We start from the raw sequence: 19,057 nt of genomic DNA, 5'->3' as shown, positions 1-19,057 counted from the left end.
GACCGCTTTTGGTGTTTCACTGCATATTATAAAAATGGAATAGCAGATGTTCGGTTCGCGAATGAAATTTTTCGAACGTCCACTATCTGATTCAGTGATATTTGAGTATTATTCGCACCCCCTAAAATACTGTCTTCACACTAGCCGATATTGTCTCAGATCTTGCAATTTTTCATTTAGGTGGCACTCGCTGAAATAAAGCGTGCACAGCCAAATTTGAGATTCGCTTCGTTATTATCTGACAATTCGTTACATTTGTGTTTGTTGTATTGAGGTTCAACTGTAGGCCATTAACCCGTTGACGTGAAGATTTGATCTTTAGGATGAGCACAAATCACTCTTGACAATAGCGTGCCATGTGAGGACCTCTCAGTATTGAGCCCATTGACACCTCTCAGGTGGCGGGCTGCTACGGGAGTTCATTGCTGAGCTGATGAAGACGGCGTTTGATGCGAACCGGGGCCTCTTCCGGTGCACGCACGACCGGCGTCTCTACCCGAACCCGGCTGTCGGGCAGTTGCCAGACTATGCCGACGGGCGGGCGACACGCCACTACGCCTTTGTTGGCCGTCTTCTCGGCAAGGTGGGCACTTTTTTTTTTTTTTTTTAAGGTTCGTATTCGTAGGAACTATTGCATATTGAAATTATAGGAAGCATTAGATCAAAATTTAATGCAGTAAAACTCATTAACTAAATGTCAAGGATACAAAGAAGTTAATGAATAGCAAGACATGATGCAACTGCCTTTATGGACAAAGAAAGTCAATGAGAAGAACACATAAGTAAAACAGTGCACCAACAAAAATGAAGACTATTGGACAACACTATTTCTTAGCATGCATAAACATTAGGTATCTGTGCTTGAGCCGCGCTTAGACGCGTACGATCTGTCCTGCGTGAGGCACGAGTTTTCGCGCGCTGGCACGCATACTTATAGTTTGGCCTTAACTCCAAAGCTTGTCTTGGTATGGGTTGTTCGAAGCTACAAAAAGAACCGATCTGTGTCTACGAAGGACATCAGGTATGACAGATAAGCCACCGTACAGTGTGTTGCAACGATGGCGGCCGCGAGGCACTTTGTTGCCCTCCTGTACACTCGCTTTAGTTTGCAAAGCAGTTTAATGGCATTCTGAGTGGCACGAGGCTGCTGCGAATAAATGTGTGTCAATTCAGCACCCAAGCTGTAACTTTAATCGCTGGCACTTGAGGAAGCAGCACTGATAAGGCCTAATGGCTTGGGCAGTGTGGCCGTAACGAAAATTCATCATTGGCTGATGTGGTAACAGGCCACAAGATGTCCCGGAGTGCTTGCCACTAATGTGTGTGTATGGGTGGCTTACCAGTGATCGGTCCCAAGATCACGTGTATAGGTTCGACTGTTGGACGATCTTCGTGTCTTCGGCTCATCGGCCCGATCTTTGCACATGCATTCACACTTTCCGAATGGTTTTGTTGCCGTTCCCTCTGTCTGCATCGAGTAATGGTTTCAATAGGCCCTGGCCAACATGGTGCTGTTCTGCGAATTGTGCCGTTTGGGCTTGGCGTGAAGTTGCCGTGGCCCTATTGATTTCAGAACCTTCGACAGGTGGCAAAGGCTGCTGAATCCAACAATGAAAAGGCCCCTGCTCTTTATCATCAGCACCACCACGGTTTATCTATACAGCGCCAAGGATGGCTATGCACTAAGCTATGATCAAGTCACGTGATGCACGGTCCACGCTTTCGTCTGTTGCAGAGATTGACCTTCACGGGCTGATAACCTGCAAAACCAGCTTTCCCATAAAAGCTAGGAAAGCTGGAAAGGAAAACATTCCATCTGTAATGACGAAGATAGCACAAGCGACACTGTGGTCGCATGGCTCCTGAAGTGAGGAAGTGACCAGCGACACCGATCCTTTTGTGTTTGTCTTCCTCACTTCAGGAGTCATGCGACCACAGAAACGCTTGTGCTATCTTCGTCATTACACATCAAATAAAAGATTGCCATAAAACAGATGTTCACTGTTAATCTGAAAATCTCGTAAGGTATTCAGTACAACATAACTTCACTACTTGTTCCACTTCAGAGGGCAAAAAAGCACTTGATTCATTTCAGCAGACATTTGATCCATTAAAAAAAAAAAACTAGAAAAATTCAAGATTTTCATATAGAACTGAGCTGTAATCATTGTTGGCATACTAATTTGGTGTTCTCTTTAATCATAGTAGGCTATAATGTAGTCATAGTAGGCTTGATTTCTAGGTACCTAAGTTGCTGATAGCTTGCAACATTTCTTTTTATGCAATGCTAGCAGACTCCCGAGCATTGCAGCACTGTGTTTTCTTGCACAAAATTTGTTAGCATTAAAATTCGTAATAAATTTTTTGACATTCGATTCGACATCTACTATTCAGTATTAGCACGGCCTTAGAATCAGTCTAGTTTACAGTAGAACACTATAGCTACTATGCACCACAACACGTTATCCGACAGGATGTGGTGTTGATGTGTGTTGACAGAAAGGAGATTGTGTTGATAATCAGTAACGGAGTGATGAAGTTTAGGAGGTTTTCAGGAATAGCTGCATGGGTGCAGCTTTTCTCGGACAGGGGCAGTTGAACAGCATTCTGCTCTTCAACACTGATGACACTGTTCCACTGTACAGGCTCTCTACGAGGGAATGCTGGTGGAGCTGCCAATGGCCCACTTCTTCCTCGCCAAGTTGGTGGCTTCTGGGCGTGGCGACCTCGGCCTGCATCACTTGGCGTCCCTTGAGCCGCTCGTCTACCGCAACCTCTTCTTCCTCAAGAGCTACAAGGGTGACGTGGCCGACCTGGGGCTGGACTTCACCGTGAGTGCTACCAGCTGTTCGCTCTTACAAGCTGTTAGGCTGGGTGTGTAAATCTTAAATCAACAGATTCAGGCCAAAGGGAAGGCAGAGTACGAGAGAGAAAGGAACGTTGCGACACAGGTTGCATTGTTGCCGATCGCTGTTCCTCGTGTATTGACCGTGCCAATCATGTCATGTGTTGTCATCCCTTCAAACAGCAAATGTGCTGCCTTCACAGCTGTGGCATGAAAGCACCAGGGCAATACTGTGTAACATTGTTATGATAAAGTTGCATCTGACAATAAAATGCCTTCGTTGCGACGTGTTCGAATTATCCGATTTTCAGAATTAAAGAGCACCGAATTAACCAGCTTTCACTGCGTCTGTGTTTAATATATCTAGTTCTTATGGTACTGTAGAACCCCGCTGTTACGTTCCCCGGTGCTGCGTTTTCCCGGCTGCTACGTCGTTTTCGGCCGGTCCTGGCACAGCTCCCATAGAACCCAATGCATTGGTAACCCCGCTGTTACAACGCAACTGTGGGACCGTTCCCGCATCATACGTTGCGAACTGCCACACCGCGCCGGCCCGAGCGGCCATTTTGACTTTTCATGTTGCTTGGCTTGGTTGCTTGACGATGGCATTGGCCGCCCAAATCGCCGGGGGCGACACTTATTACGTATTTTCGGTTTCCGCCAGCAAAAGTATGGCCTTTGAGATCCGCATTTGCTATCTAAAGATGGTGGCTATGACGCGTTGCGGCCCTAAAATTGGTTTTGGCTCATGGATGTTCCGTATAAAGTCCAAGGGCGATAACGCCGTCGCCGCGAGCCGTATGCTTTCTTTCGCGCATGATGCCAGAGCACAATGCTGCCCGCTATCCCTCCCCCCTCGCTCCCTCGCCGGTGCCTCGAGTGCAACGGAAGGAGGCGCGCATCCTCCCTGCTTTTCTTTCTTTCGCGCGCGAGACGCGGTCGTCGGCTCCCCTCGCATGCTTTCACACGCACATACAGCATACGTCGCACGAGCATGAGCAGGTACAGAAATCACCGAGATTTGCACAGGCAAGCACAAACTTATGTTTTACACGGCCTTTGGTTTCAAGACAATTGTTGTTGTTGTAAGGCTTTTTTGCACGCAGTTGACTACAGATACAGTTTCACATGGGCAACATGTGCACTGGTGTTCTTCCAGGTGGTGACAAGTCAGCTGGGCAACAGCACGGTGGAGGAGCTGAAGCCCAACGGGGCCACGATTCCAGTGACGGCTGCAAACCGCATAGAGTACATGCACCTGCTTGCCGACCACTTGCTCAACGCTCAGCTGCGGCAGCAGTGCCTTGCGTTCCGGCAGGTAGGCACTAGCTAACATACACCTGACGCACATCTCGCATAAAATAATGTGTCACCGGACTAGTCGATTTGCACTTGCAGGTTCTAGCAAGCACGCGAGGAAGAAAGAGAGGTTCCTTACCTCTTTATGTGCATTTCGTCTGCTTTCAATAAAAAACTTTAATTGCAAGTGGCGCCTATCTTCTCTCTGATTAATATGCCGCATAATACGCAGAAACAACCACAAGATGTGCTTGTGCAAGACATGCTTGCAGGTTTTTACAGACACGCACTTTGCACATGGACGACAGGGAGACAGGCAAACGATAGAGGTTACTCAACTAAAGTTTATTGAAAGCTGACAGCATGGCCATGAACAATTATTATGCAAAGTGCGTGCTTGTTAAACCTGCAAGTACATCTTGCAGTTGTTTCTGCCTATTATGTGGCTTGGTCAAGATTGTGTGGCTATCATTGCACTCTGTGTGACAAGCCTTATTGCTTTCTGCATGCTGCACAGTACAAATTCAAAGTCTTTCGCAACGGGAAAAATATTCTGATGAAGTGGATTTTTTAATCATGTGAAAGGAATGATAACCCTGAAAATGAGGTCAGTATATATTTGTGTTGTGCCGCTGTTTAAGCAGTCATCCGTTGCTGCTCATTGTTGACTGTTACTTCACTATGTTCCCTGGTGCTTTTCTTTACTCAGGGTATAATTGTTTAACTGCCAGTTCGCTCACAAGCAGTACATACCTAGGCGGGCAGAAAATGTACCTGTAAAAACACATAGCCTTATAAACGAATTATCATTATTATTGTGGAAGCGCTTGGTTTGGAAGTTCCAAGACATCCAGAGTCGTGTTCTCAGCCAACATTGCACAGCATTTCAGTATCTTTCAGTATCAGTGCCACGGTGGTTGTGAAAGCTACCTGCTGCAGTGGCTTGGTGGTTATGGGGTCGTGCCACTGAGCACTAGGTTGCAGGTTTAATTCCTGGCAGTGGTGGCCATGTTTCGCTGGGGGCAAAATGCAAACACGCTCGTGTACTTAGTTTTAGGTACACAATAATTAAAGAACCCCACGTGGTCGAAATGAACCCGAAGCCCTTCCTATGGTGTTGCACATAGCACCAGTTTTGCAATGGGACATTAAACTCAATAATTAAATGCTTAAGAATGCACCATGAGTAGCATACATTGCTCGTTGTGATGATGTGCAATCCATGCCAGCAAGGGAGTGTCTGTGTGCACAAGCACTGACTCCTGAATGATGCGCGCGTGGCATGCATGTGCAGGGCTTGGAGGAGCTCCTGCCAGGCCACTGGTTGCGCCTGTTTGCACCGCATGAGCTTCAGGTGCTGGTGTCGGGCGCCCAGAGCCCTGTCGACCTGGAGGACCTGCGCGAGCACACCCACTACGAGGGCGGCTACAGCCCTACGCACCCCGTCGTCCAGGCCTTCTGGCGCGTCTTGGCAGGCTTCGACGAACGCCAGCGGCGCCTTCTCCTCAAGTTCGTCACCAGCTGCTCACGGCCGCCGCTGCTGGGATTCAAGGTGCAGCGTGCAGCATATGCGCATGTTTTACGATGTTATAGACAAGCCATGTGCTTATACACACAGAAAAAAGAGAGGGGAAGGGAGATGGAAAAGGGAAGACATGTAGTCTAACCAGGATGGCAACTGTAGCCTGTCTTGACACATAGCAGGCAGTACTAAAAAGTAAGGGTGTACGAATACCTAATAGAGTAGACTTCCGTTAATTCAGTTTCAGTTATTCGATTTTTCGGTTAACTCGATCCGGACCAAAGGTCCCGGCCAGCGCCCATGCATTTCTATGGGTCCAAACTTTCGTTATTTCGAACCTAAAATTGGCCTTCACTGGATAATTCGAACTTGACCAGTGAGCAAGCATGCCCCTGATCTCTCTGGTGATCCCAGTAGTGATCCTTTTATTGGCAGCGTCTGTCTTGTTGATGCTTCAGATGTGAGCTACTGTTATTGCTTGCAAATCTTCCCAGGGCAGGCCAAAAATAGGCATTTTCGACGGGATATGCCGTGATACTTACCCAATTCTAATGCATGCCTTTTTTATTTTTTTAAAGAAAAGTGGGCCGAAAATTTCCTGCTTGGTGCAAATATGAAACCAAAACCGCCTTTGCTGTTTGCGTATGCTTTGCCACATAACGTATATGTATTGCGGCAAAGCTGATTTTAAAAAACAATGCGGTGAAGCTTACTTAAGGAAACCAGCCGCCATTTACATATTAGACCCTTGCCCATTTTCCTTGCTAAAAAATGGGCAAGATTTCTGGTACGTTAGATTTCTACTTCATTTAGTAACTTTAATGTTGTTTCTACGTTAGTAGCTTGAGGACAGTGAATGCGTTATAGGCACCGGGCGCGGGATGAATTTGGACCGGTGGCGCCTTCATGCGGCTGCGCCGTGCATGTAATGGCATGTGGCGGCCGGGCCGCGCGCAGCAGGCGCTGCCGTGAAACAAAGTCTGATCAAACATGTTGCGTTTTTGGGTGCACCAACAGTTACTGAAACATGACTGAAGCTGGTTAGGCCATTCCATTCAATTGTTGTTCATCGCGGCATCGCGTTTTTCAGGCGGAAAGTCTATATATGTGCGGTATGTCGGCAACAGCGCGTTCAGTGCTCAGCAATTGAAATGCGATACTCGAATCGCATGGTCGCCAGCGCTTTTTGCATTGACTGTAAGCGCTGGGGACACAAAACTGGTGCATTGTGGTGTAGAGGGAAAACGAAAACCTTCGTAACGCATTATGACTGCATTTGGTCCCACGGCACTCACCTGTGGTTTGAAAAAAAAAAAAAAAGACGGCGGCAGCCGCGCGCTGCCAGCGCTTCAATCGCCGGGCACTGTACATTTCCGACGCTGATTTGCTATGGTCTAGTTCTAACGTTAATAAAAGAGCCGTTCATACGCAAGAGCTTCGTGTCCCACTTGCCTGTCTTCGCCTCCGCAGTGTAACGGCTCCGGAGTGTGGGCACCGAAGGCGAACACTCAGATTTGTAGTCATTTTGCCGTCTTATCAGTGTATCAGTATTCCTTTTAATGTACATTTTCCTTTCTAGCAATTCCCAACTCTGGTTGAGTCCGGCAAATGACTGTGCTGTGCATCGACGGCGAACGCCAACTCAGTGGCGTGTTCACACTCGCCGCCACCGACGGCTCCCGCCGCGCTAAGCTATATAAAATGGGCCGTGACTGAAGATTGGGCTAGTTTATAAGCAATTAAGAATGGGGAAGCATTGCAAAGATAAAAGAACTACAACGGACAGAGAACGACTGACACATGTGCGATCGGCGAAGCAACTCAAGAAACAGAATAAAGAAGACGTATGTCTCCTTTTTTTTTCTGTCCATAATTGTTGTGTTCTTCGCCTATTTACATGATTAAATGCGCGAGAATGTTAACGCGCACAGCAAAATAACATCTGGAACATAACTGCTGGAGTTCCACGTCTTAGCTTGCCGCGGTGAGCTCCGTTCGCGTGGTGCATTTGCACCGCAATTTGCGCTCGTTTTCTGCTTTATATACTACTTGATGCCACGAATGTGATCTGCCTCGCACAAGTGACGACCTTTCTCAAAAGAAGACACGCGTAAATGCGTTTTCCGGTGCGTCAGCCCTTATAACCCGCAGTGCCAAATCACTGGAAGCACCGAGCGCCTTCGTCCCGTCGTCTGCTTCACATGCCAGTGCTTTGACAGGTGCCGTTCGCGGCGCTGTTCGCCAGCATATCGCCGGCGCGCCGGTGGCGCCTTACAACGGCCGCCCGGTGCCTATAACACATGCCTCTTTTCTCCCGTCGAAAATGCCTATTTTTGGCCTGCCCAGGAATATTTTCAAGCAATAACCATAGCTCAGTGTCTGATTTGATTCTATTTATGGATTCTAATAACCACTTTTCATTTTTTCCAAGGAAATTGGGCTGATAACTGCCAGTGTGGTGCAATTGGATACGAAACCAAAACTGCCGTAGCTATGTTTGTATGCTTTACCGCATCACATGATTGTATTGTGGCGGAGCTGACTTTAAAACACCGTGCAGCAAAGCTGATTTTAAGAAACCGGCCACCATTGTGGCATATTTTTCTTCCTCAAATATCCAGTGTCCGTTAGGTTTCTACTTTGTTTAAGAGCGTTAATATAATTTCTACAGCTCATCTATCTATCATTTCTACAGTTCTCTACTTTCAGTACACCGAAAGTGGGCGCCCGTTTGATTCGGAGGCATGTTAGAGTGGGCAAATACTGGCAAATGAAGCAGTCATAGTTTCTCACTATAACACCTAGAGGGTAAACTGGTGCCACCGTCTATGCGAGTTTCTTAAAGGGCTGCCGTGCCCTCATGGGAATGACGGGATATGTGTCTGCGAGGCTTGTGTTGGCTGGTGTTGTACGAGGCTTCGTCTAAAACGTGGATGTGGCTACTCAAATAACGCGTTTTTAAAATAAAATCTACATAAAAGGCTTTTATTCACCCATATTACATCTCTCAATAAAGTTTACTCACATACAATGCAGCATCACGCGAAGAAAAGCAAGAACAGATGACAAGTTGTTCCAAAGCGATCGAGAATCTTGTCGTCTGCCCTCCAACTTTAGCGGCCAGCTGATACTTTTTACGTTTCATAGAATTGTGCATCCAATAGTATGTCCTCAAAATTAAATAAAACATGTTTTTTGTGTAATAATAAAGCTAAAGTAGTTTTTTTACGTCCTGTTTTATCAGGAAAAGAATCATTGTGACAGACGGAATGGTGCTAGCCAGGCGCGTCTTCAAGGCGTTCTGGCTCTCCAAGAATGATGCCAATCCGAATCCACAATATACCGGCATTCCCTTGCATACCACAACGCAGCAGCGCCACATTTCCCTCTAGGTTTTGTAGTGTGAAACTCTATGGAAGCAGTGTTGCGTTCTGGCATTTTTTTTGCGTCTTCTATAATTTGACCCGTCGAATAATTCTATTAATTTTGTTGGTCCCCTCAAGGTCGAATCAATGCAAGTTGACTGTAGTAGATTTGAAATTGAATATCAAATAGAAGCAAGAAAAAGAAGCCAAATATCGAATCTAATATCGGATATCCGAAAAGGTAGCACAAAGGTTATGCTGATAAATTCTGGCAAGAAAGCATGATTCTGCACATAGACGTACCGAAGACGTACCGAAGGCAGTCGATAAAGTGTCAACTTCACGAGAGAATGCATTTCGCGCCACTATTACAGCATTTTTCGTACATTGCGGCCGACACCTAACCCTACGTGCGTGCCCGGCCTATCGCGACACACTCATTTTGCGGCACAAGCACCGTCGCAATGAAGCGGTTTGAATTATCTCATTTTCACTGCATATTTATGACAAAGTCGCAAGTTTTATTTTCAGAAGTAGTTCAGCCTGGATTTCTTACGCTTCACGGCAAGCAAAGGTGTTACACGAGTCTCAGAGTCCGTTAAAAGAGCCATCGCAATTGTCGTGGGTTCTGATAACTTTTCTGATGAGGTGAAAAGGATTCATTACTTTCAAAGCAGTCGCTGGAGTCTGTGTGTCTAGCAGATAGTAATTTTCCCCAGACGACGAGAGGTTAGCATCTTGTTGACAACAGCGGCTGCAGCGTGGCCGCTATCTTGAAAGCAATTTTCGACGTGCACAAAGTGAGCGCCCGCGCGGGCCTCACCTTTAAAGTGATCTGCGATGGGGGCAAAGTGCAACTAATGCCGGTGGAAGTTGTGTGCACTGTGCTTTCGACGTTTAGTTCGCGGTGAAGCGAGAGACGGCATAGAGGTCAATTCGCTCGCTGCTATTGCAGCGTCTCACTCCAGCGTGTTGACACGGAATTTCCGTGGTCATCGAGCGAGATGTGTTATGTTTACCTGTGCGCGTGTGACACTGTGCCCGGTAATTTAGTTAGCGAATGTTTACAAGTTTATACGGCCAATAAAACTACTATCCTTAGTTCGTATTGCTGTCTACTAATCTGCTATCGCAATCGATGCTTCGCCTTTCGGGTGAAACTGCGAGATTTTTTTCCGTCCGCTTTCCGCCATGGCAATCATATGTGCCTTCTCCTCGAGAGAGCGAAATTTACGCTTCTTTGTTGGCGTAGCCATTTCGACCGGCCACAGACCACAGAAAACGGCAGCGATTGCGGTGATCCCCTGCAGTGTCGCGCAGGCGCGTGATGACCACGCGTGGCTATGGATTGCAGTGGCTTAAACCGGTACTTTGAATTTGATTTCGTTCGCGAAAACCTCGTTCAAGCAGACATACGATCGTCATAGCTTTGAAAGGGCCTTCTAATTTGACTACTTGGCAGTTTCAATTTCAATTCAGTTCCAGTTTCGTTTTCGAAAAGTTCGTTGAAGTGGAAATACTGAATAAAACACCTTCGTTGTGAAGGGACTTTTTTTTGTATTACTTTCTATGGGCAGCTGACGGGGAATCGGAAAATCTTCGTTGTAGCAGAAATTTTGTTGTAGCGGCATTCGTTGTAGGGGGATTCGACTATATTGCATATAAAGTTTTGCTGTCGAGTATTTTTCCAAAATACAGAAGGGCCTTTCTACCCTTATGGCAGGTGGTTTACTGTAGGCCAATCGATGGACGAAACCGCAGACCACACATCATGTGACTCAATCACTGCTCTGTGCATAGCCATCGTCGGGGCTGTCTGGGTGGTTAAATACGGTATTTCAGACTCCCGATTATTAAGACCAGTTCCCGTCTAATCCCAATTATCGGTTGGTGACTGTAGATGCTCGTATGGGGGTGGCTCATCAGTGATCGGTTCCTAAATCACACGTACAGGTTGAAATTGACAACTGTTGAAGTGTCAAGTTTGTTGTGACATATCCAACATGATCTGCATGCCTTCAGGCGGCTGTAACATCAGCCCATTGTTCGCACTTACTTTTGCACCTTTCAAAATGCGTGCCATGTTATCGTTCCAATCAATCCTGTTGACCTGAATGAACGTTGTACCCACAGAAGCGGCACCGCTCGATGTGGCACAGTTTTGTGAATTGTGGCATTTGGGCACTGTGTGTGCGATCCCTGCATTGGGCTGACGTCGAGGAGCGCGTGCATTAGGGCAGAAGCACTCGTAGAGACAAATCCCGCGATCACGTCAGTCAGGGCGGCTCATCTGCAGTGTGCTCGGCGCACCTTTTATGCCGCAAACAACAAAGTGAGGCACGCACTTGAGATGGCATGGCTCCATGGCGCTTGCAACACTGTGCAGGTCTCCACACCAAATGTACCAAATGCAGTGGACTGTCTTTAATCGTAACCTCAAGGGACCAAGGGAATTGGTTCTGTTTATCAGGAGTTCCATTTACTGAGAGACAAAGCTTGAGCATTGCATGAATACAGAACCAACCAACCATGAGGCTGGTGTTCCGTTAAAGTGGCAGTCTCGTTTAAGCGATTTCCATTTACCGAGATTCCACTGTATGTGAAAAATCAAATAGTGAATATTTGATTTGTGAGTCTAATTATTCGACCGTTCATTATTCAGTTTGATTTGGTGATATTCAAGTATTCACACATCCCAACTAAGAAGTCTAGAGAGACCTCTCGCTGCTTCATTCACGAGCTAAAAATAGCACGTCCTGTATGAAAGAAATATGTAGGTATGCGTCATGTAATTGGATGCAACATTGTCTCACATTTTTATGTTGCATTATATGACATATTAATTACATAGAAGGCGTCGCAAGTGATGTATTTCTGAAACCAGCGTCAACAGCACACCGCTTGCAACCAAAACATAGTACAACACATGCAGAAGCATAAACGTGCACAAAGAATATGTGATTTGACATAACCTTATGTCCACAAGTAGTTGTTGTAGTCGATGAAGTGTTTATTCCATAAAAAGTGTTGCTGATCAAAAGTAAATGCACTGCAAAACCCACCGAGTAAAAGATCAATGACTGTGCACGCTACTTTCATAGCTTCTGCTGTGTTGCCTGCTATGTATGAAACAGACTGTAACTATTGCGTGTTGTCTCACACCAGGACCTGGTGCCCCAATTCTGCATCCACTCGGCCGGGCCGGAGCCGGGGCGCCTTCCCACCGCGTCAACATGCATGAACCTGCTCAAGCTACCTGAGATCACCGATGAAGCACAGCTACGTGAAAAGCTGCTTTACGCCATCGAGTCGGGTGCTGGCTTTGAGCTCAGCTAACGGCAACGTGCACCACTCCAGGTCACGAGAAGAGGCGTTGAACAAACAGCATGTTCAGGTTGTGCTGGGGCACTTTGTGGCTTGCTATTGTGTACCACTGCGGCTTGCGAATGGCTTGCCGGTGGTTTGCCAGCGGCTTGCCAGTGCCCGCTACGAAGACGTACCTCGCGGAGGTTGCAAAGCAGCATTCCACTGCCGGCAGCACCTCCCTGCTTGTGATATAAATGGGGGGCCAGGAGTTGGGGGTGTGGCCTCTGAAACCACACTACGAACTGACAGCTGCGGAAAGCACGCACGTTTTACCGCAAGCCAATGATGTATAAAAGAAATAAAGATTTATGAACTACGTAGCTCAGTACTATTCTTTAAAACACACCATCATGGCATACTACAATCGAACATCGTTATGATGAAAACGCATGGGAAATGTAAATACCTTCATTATATCCAATATTTGTTATAAGCATAGAAGCAGATACAGTCGAACCCTAAGATAGTATATCAAACCCACATATAACAAATTTTTGTGTATAACGAACAGCAGTAAAATCCCCTTGAAAATTTATGTACAGAATGTTTGTTTTATAAAGTGAATTACCTATATATCGAACTTATTTGTGATCCCCTTTGGATTCGATATATCCGGGTTCGACTGTATTAGCAAAAGAATATGATCACATCAGCGAAAAAGCAACGCATGCAGGGTTTCTGCAATTAACCCGCACTCTAGCATAACCTGCAGAAATAACTGCACACAACAATGCTGAAACCTTTACAAAACTTTCTCACCAATACATGACAACTTGTAAACCATAAAATTCGTGACGTTCCCCAGGAGGCAGGGGATGGTGAAAGGAAAGGGGCAGATAACACACTTTTTTTTTGAGCTTGCCCTGAGCACACATCATTTGCACATCGGTAAGCACTTCAGTAAGCAGGATTTAATCTTCCACAGCATGCCATGCAGCAGCTATCTTGGAACAGTAAATAATCACAAGCATCAAAGTGTTACGCTGGATTGTGTCACGCTGGATTGGCAAGTTGGTTTTCCAACTGCGGTACAACCAGCCAAGCGGCTGGCCAAAATACGTACGCACATCAAATATGTGACATTTCAAGTTGTTATTGCAGAGTTTCACCACCAGCAGACTTTTTGGATACTGGAGGGACTGCATGTGGATCCGTGCTACATTACTATGGCCATCAGTTTAACCTGTGCGTTTGATGTCATGCTCGGTCGCCGATAATGTCTTTTCGAGTGCTAACGTATTGACGGCGAGCTTCCAGTGACGCCTTGTCACCGGCCACTCTGCCATCCGCACTGCTTAGGCTGCTAAGCCTCTCCAGTGCCGTTCATCAGGAGTCTGCAACTAAAGTTGCGGTTTCATGCCATTCAACATGATGTTCATGGCTGTCGTGTCTGCGGCATCGCGTGCGCAGTTCATGCCCAAAATGTCATGCGGCGTCCGATTTTGGCTATTATAAGTGTGTTAGGGGTAGGTGGTGCTGCCACAGGGAAGTAAAAAAAGTCGAGCATCTGAAAGAACTGTCTGCGGCTGTATTCAAAATTTTTTTTACCAGAACATATATTTTTAGGCACCTGCAAACAAAAATTTGCTTCGCTATAAATGATACCAAGTTGAATACCACATTTTCGGTTTCGTTATAGCAGTAAGATACTCCATTGAAATAATACATGGCTAACCAAATTTTATGCTTACTTCATTATATCATATAATTTGTTATACCCTTGTTTGTTATATCGAGGTTTGACTATAGTAAATATATACAGTCTACTCTCGTTACAACGGACCCTCGTAATCCGGCTAAAAATGTCCGTTTTATCCGAAACTCCTCACTTCTGAAACCTTGGTTGCGATGCCGAACAACGTTATTGCAAAGAGTGAGTGACAAACGTCAAAAGTAAAAAGGCACAGTTTCGCCCGAAAGGTGAAGCATCGATTGCGGTAGCAGATTAGTAGACAGCCATACGAAGTAAGGATAGTAATTTTATCGGCTGTATAAAGTTGTAAACATTCGCCTGCTAACTAAATTACCAAGCGCGGTTTCATGCGCGCACAGATAAGACATGAGCACATCTCACTTGATGACCCAGAAAGTAGCTGTCAAAACGCTGTCGGGAAGCGAACTAAACTGTCGAAAGCACAGCACATACGAAGCTACCGGCACTGAGCGCACTTTGTCCTTTCAAGATATGGCGCCCGCAGCAGCCACTGGAAGTGAAAGCCCCCCTCCCTCTCTCTTGTCTCCTCCCCCCCTCTCCCGCCGTGCCTCTTGCGTAAAAGAGATGCGCGCTTCCGCCCCGCCTTCCTCCCTCACGCACGTGCGAGATTGAGCCATCATTGTCAGCTGATCCTCGCAAGTCTGTTGTCAGCCCGTGTCAACAAGGTATCAGTACTCTGTAAACGCCCAATTTTTTTTTTTAATTGCCGCTAATTTCATCCGCTGTAGCCAATAGTCTGTTAGAAGCGAACTTAGTTGCATTACTTAAATAGGTGAAGCAAACTAAGGTTGAAATATTATTCGTTATATCCGAAAGTCTTGTACGCGGATCCGTTGTAACGAGCGTTGACTGTATAACAAATTATTGGATGTAACAAACTTCATTTAAAATTTTGTTAGTCATGCTTTGTTTCAATGAGTATTGTACTGCTAGGCTACTAATAAATAGAGTAATATCGTGGTAATCTGGATTTCGTGGGACCGAGAAAAATGTCCAAATTAACCAAACATCATGTTGTTGAATGCAGTAAGTAAACAATAAGCAAATGCTTGCTAGATTTACGTGCCATTAGTATTTTCTGTACAAATTGCCACCTCCGCTTCCGTCTTGTACAAGATCAGCACAAAAGCTGCAAATTTTATTTGCTTATGAGTCGTGATTGATAAGCGCTTGCGGTGACAAGAGCCTTCCAACTTCCTTCGCGATGCAGTGCAAAGCGCACGTTTCACCTAAGTAGGCATTTTTTTTTCACTGCTGTGCGTAGGTCAGCACAATAAGTGAACACTCACTCTCACTCACTGAACATTTTTTTAGGCTTTGTACTAGCACACACTCGTGTACTCTCACTTAACAGTACTCACTAGCATCCTTTAATACTCACCCTCATACTCGCACCAGCAACCAGTAATGCTCATATTCATGTCAACTCACGCTCACGCTCACCAGCACTTACTTTCAGACTCGCGTCCGCTCACTCTCGACAGCAGGCACTCTCGTTCATGCTTGGGTCCACTCAAATTCACTGTCGCTGACTGTCGTTGCTACTCACGTTGATCGTCACTCATCTTCGTACTTATGTCTAAATTCACCAGCACTCATAGCCACTCATATCCATGTCCAGTCACTCCTTTTGTCACTTATTCACATTCTATCCAAAATGTGAAATCAGTTTGGAGCAAGTGTGAGTCAATGGTACTCATGAGTGAGTATGCCCATCTATGCTGCATGCACATCCCGATTATGTTTTCATCAGTGAGCTGACTGGCAACTAATCGTCGACCACAACGCAGCCTGCAGGTTTAACGCCAGCTTGTGGACTTCAGTAGAATTGCTTTTCATTCTCACTGGCTTCTGCAGTGTTTGTGACATCACACAACGTGCACTTCATCAAAGCAAAACCAGTGCTCACAGCAAGTGCTGCAGCTGAATTCGCGGTCGCCATCGTCTCGACCCCTGACCCACCCAGTCCTGAAGATATATGACCACATATAGCGCTAAGTGCACTGAAGAAGGCACAAACCATTGTTGTCATTCAAATACAGCTCCCACTAATGACTATAGCAACCCAGACTCTGCTGCTTGGTTTTTGGACTGCCCGTGCCACTTTTGCTCTTTGCAGTGCAGATTTCCGGTTTAACGCATTTACGGCCCTCAGCACACTCCATGGATCGTCTGAACTAACCGGTGCATGGCAAATTTTGTGTGCTTAGCAACATATTGTAGCACGAACGCACAATTGCAAAGACACGTCGCAGGTGCTGTGTTTCTTCTTTGCGATTGTGCCCTCGCACTACAATATGTCGTTAAGCAAACTAGCCCAACAGCAAGTCCTCCTGTGAAGTACCTAGGAGTTAATGAGAGTTTGATGGCCAACAAATAATGCATATGCTTGTCGAGTCCAGAGGCAGACTCCAAATGATCCAATTTTTCAGAAATGTTACTGTATGAGAAAACTGAAAATGCAAGATCCTAGATAATATTAGTTACAACAGAGTGAAAGTTTGTTCACTTGGCAGCTGAAAGCATGTGTCCTGGTAGCAAAAGTGTGTAATGATCTGCAAGAGTAGCAAGTTGAAACTGCACATTTGGTATGTGCATGTGTGTTATTGTTAATCTGATGAACCTATGCAATTGCACCCATCGAACAGTTGCATGTTGAAGAGGGTGCAAGGCATGTATTTGTAATCTTGCATCGCCCATGTGCCAACGTATCAGCACGGCAAGCTCCCAACGGGGCTTCGAAATTGACAAGGGACCCTTTTCTGGCTTGTTAGAGACATCAGTTACATTCCTTTCATATGGAGTCAATCATAACATCTAATTTTTTTTTGACAAGTCGTATATGGTCTTTTGCATATATATATATATATATATATATATATATATGCAAAAGACCATATACGACTTGTCAAAATTATTATATATATTATATTATATATAATATGTTTAAAACTTGCATTAAGTAAAACTTATAATGATATCAATTGTGGTTAATTAGTGCATGTATCCTGTATGAAGACAAGTTTAAAGCCTACTTCATTCGTGCAGGTGCTCGAAAAAATCATGGGGTTCTTTCTCAGGCATAGTCTGAAGACGAAGTTTATGTCTCTGACATTCTCATATAGGACCTTGAGAGGGATTGTAGGTGTAGGAAGACAAGCTTGTCTAGGACACTTTCACGTAGGTATTCGAAAACTGGGGCTCATTTGCATAACCTGTATGAAGACATGTCTTTGTCTAGGCCGCAGTCATGCAAATGCTTGAACCTTGGTGGTGGTGGGGGGGGGGGGGGGTTCACTGGCGAAACCTGTAACCAAATTTTACAGCCACTAGTGCTGTAAGGGTTCTTTCACATGCTCTTTCTGCAACCACTGCCCTCTGTCTGTAGCATGACTTCACCGACAGTGTGTCCAGGAAATGCAGAGCACATGCCTCTAGATTTCTTTACCGCAAGCCAGTTTTCTGATGGTGCACAGCCTCAGAATTGAGAAGACCCGGGTTTTGTCGCAACTGACTGAGCCTTCCATGACAATATTTACCTTTACCGTAGTTGTCAGTGCGCTCACTTCAAGTTCGGTTCTCGCAGTTTTCTATTGCTGTCAATTATCGTTGTTGTTGGCAATGTCTGCACACTTGTAATTGAGGGGTCTTGTAGTTGCGAAAATTATTTTCAAAAATTTGTTCTCATTTTCCTGAAAAAATTCTGGCAGAACCCATCTCACGATGAATGTCGACATTAATGTGATTAGCACTGAAGTAATTTAGAGAGACACCATATTTCCATCAACAGAGATGCTTCATGTATGATGCATGTATGAGGCAGCTGGGCTTCTTTCTCGCACTTCTCTCTTAGGGTGCGTATTCCCTCTGGACACAGTGCACCATCTACATGCACCACTGCAGAGCCTGCGCGCCACCCAGTGAAGCCACCCAGTCAGTGGCACATACTCTGTGATCCAAGTTGGTTCAACGGTTGGTTTCAAACCTGGTTCCCTTGGCACAGAAGCTCAATACTCTATCCATTAGGCCATAAACTACCATTCGACCCAAGTTGGTGGAAAAACGGTAGGAGACTTAGACCGAAAGATAGGCATACAGACACGGGAGAGTTCATGAAGTATCTCAAGAATGCTAATTTCGAGAAAAAGAAAAATGATGCGGATACTGACACTTTACATGGTAAGCCTATGATTGCACCAGCTGCTCATTGCACTCCATGAAAGCACTGCTGATGTTCTTGTGAGCCAGAAGTCTTAACGAAACTTTGTAAATATCTCTTACGTATGTGTGCAACTGTGTATGCTGTTTGTGTTTATGTAATCACTGTGTATGTCATAATTATCACCCAGCACCTGGAGTTGCATGCCAGGCTAACATCTCCAGCATATCATTAAAGCTTGTCCCCCTCATAGCCTCTTGGAGTTTGTGGAGTTGAACGGGATCACTGCCCATCTCTAAGCGCTCGCCCCCAATAGGCCATCGCCTTGATCACCGGCCTCCTCCATGATCGGATGAGACTCCTGCTGCTTCTCCTTCTCTTCCCTTCTTTATTCCCCACTTCCCCCGACACTGCGCCATGTTCCCTATTGGGCAGCAGAAATAAGCGTCATTTTCCTCAATAAACCACTACTACTACTCTCGCTCAATTCTCTCAAGCTCTTGCCACTACACGCTGTCCCCCCATAAGCTTGCGATAGGTGCAAGAATGGTGCTCTTGCTGGCCTTCTCACTACCCCCTTTTCTGGAGGGAAAACGCATCTCGGAGGCAACACGCTTTGTGCATTGCTCCTCGTATAGCACCATACTGTTTTATTCTCATAAAATGCAATTAACTGCACGAAGTGCTTGCAGACCTCCATCTGTTCGATGCATTCTTACTTCTCCTTCACCAACTGCTTCCCCCGTTTTTTTTTCTCAGGAAATAGAAGGCCACTGACATCAAAGGC

At 45.7% G+C, this 19,057-nt stretch overlaps 1 protein-coding gene across 1 annotated transcript in view; it reads left to right on the top strand.

The window, feature by feature from the left end:
- Positions 1 to 12,717, top strand: part of LOC119433371 (ubiquitin-protein ligase E3C-like) — a 55,122-nt gene extending 42,405 nt beyond the window's left edge. The window contains 5 exon segments of the mRNA XM_049659384.1: positions 399 to 583; positions 2,646 to 2,831; positions 4,005 to 4,163; positions 5,439 to 5,696; positions 12,197 to 12,717. Coding sequence (XP_049515341.1) covers positions 399 to 583; positions 2,646 to 2,831; positions 4,005 to 4,163; positions 5,439 to 5,696; positions 12,197 to 12,367 — 959 coding nt within the window. The 3' untranslated portion in view covers positions 12,368 to 12,717.
- The last annotated feature ends 6,340 nt before the right edge of the window (positions 12,718 to 19,057 follow it).

Source organism: Dermacentor silvarum, chromosome 11, assembly GCF_013339745.2.
Source record: "Dermacentor silvarum isolate Dsil-2018 chromosome 11, BIME_Dsil_1.4, whole genome shotgun sequence".
Taxonomy (NCBI): Eukaryota; Metazoa; Arthropoda; class Arachnida; order Ixodida; family Ixodidae; genus Dermacentor; species Dermacentor silvarum.
This window is presented reverse-complemented; position numbering and strand designations above follow the sequence as displayed.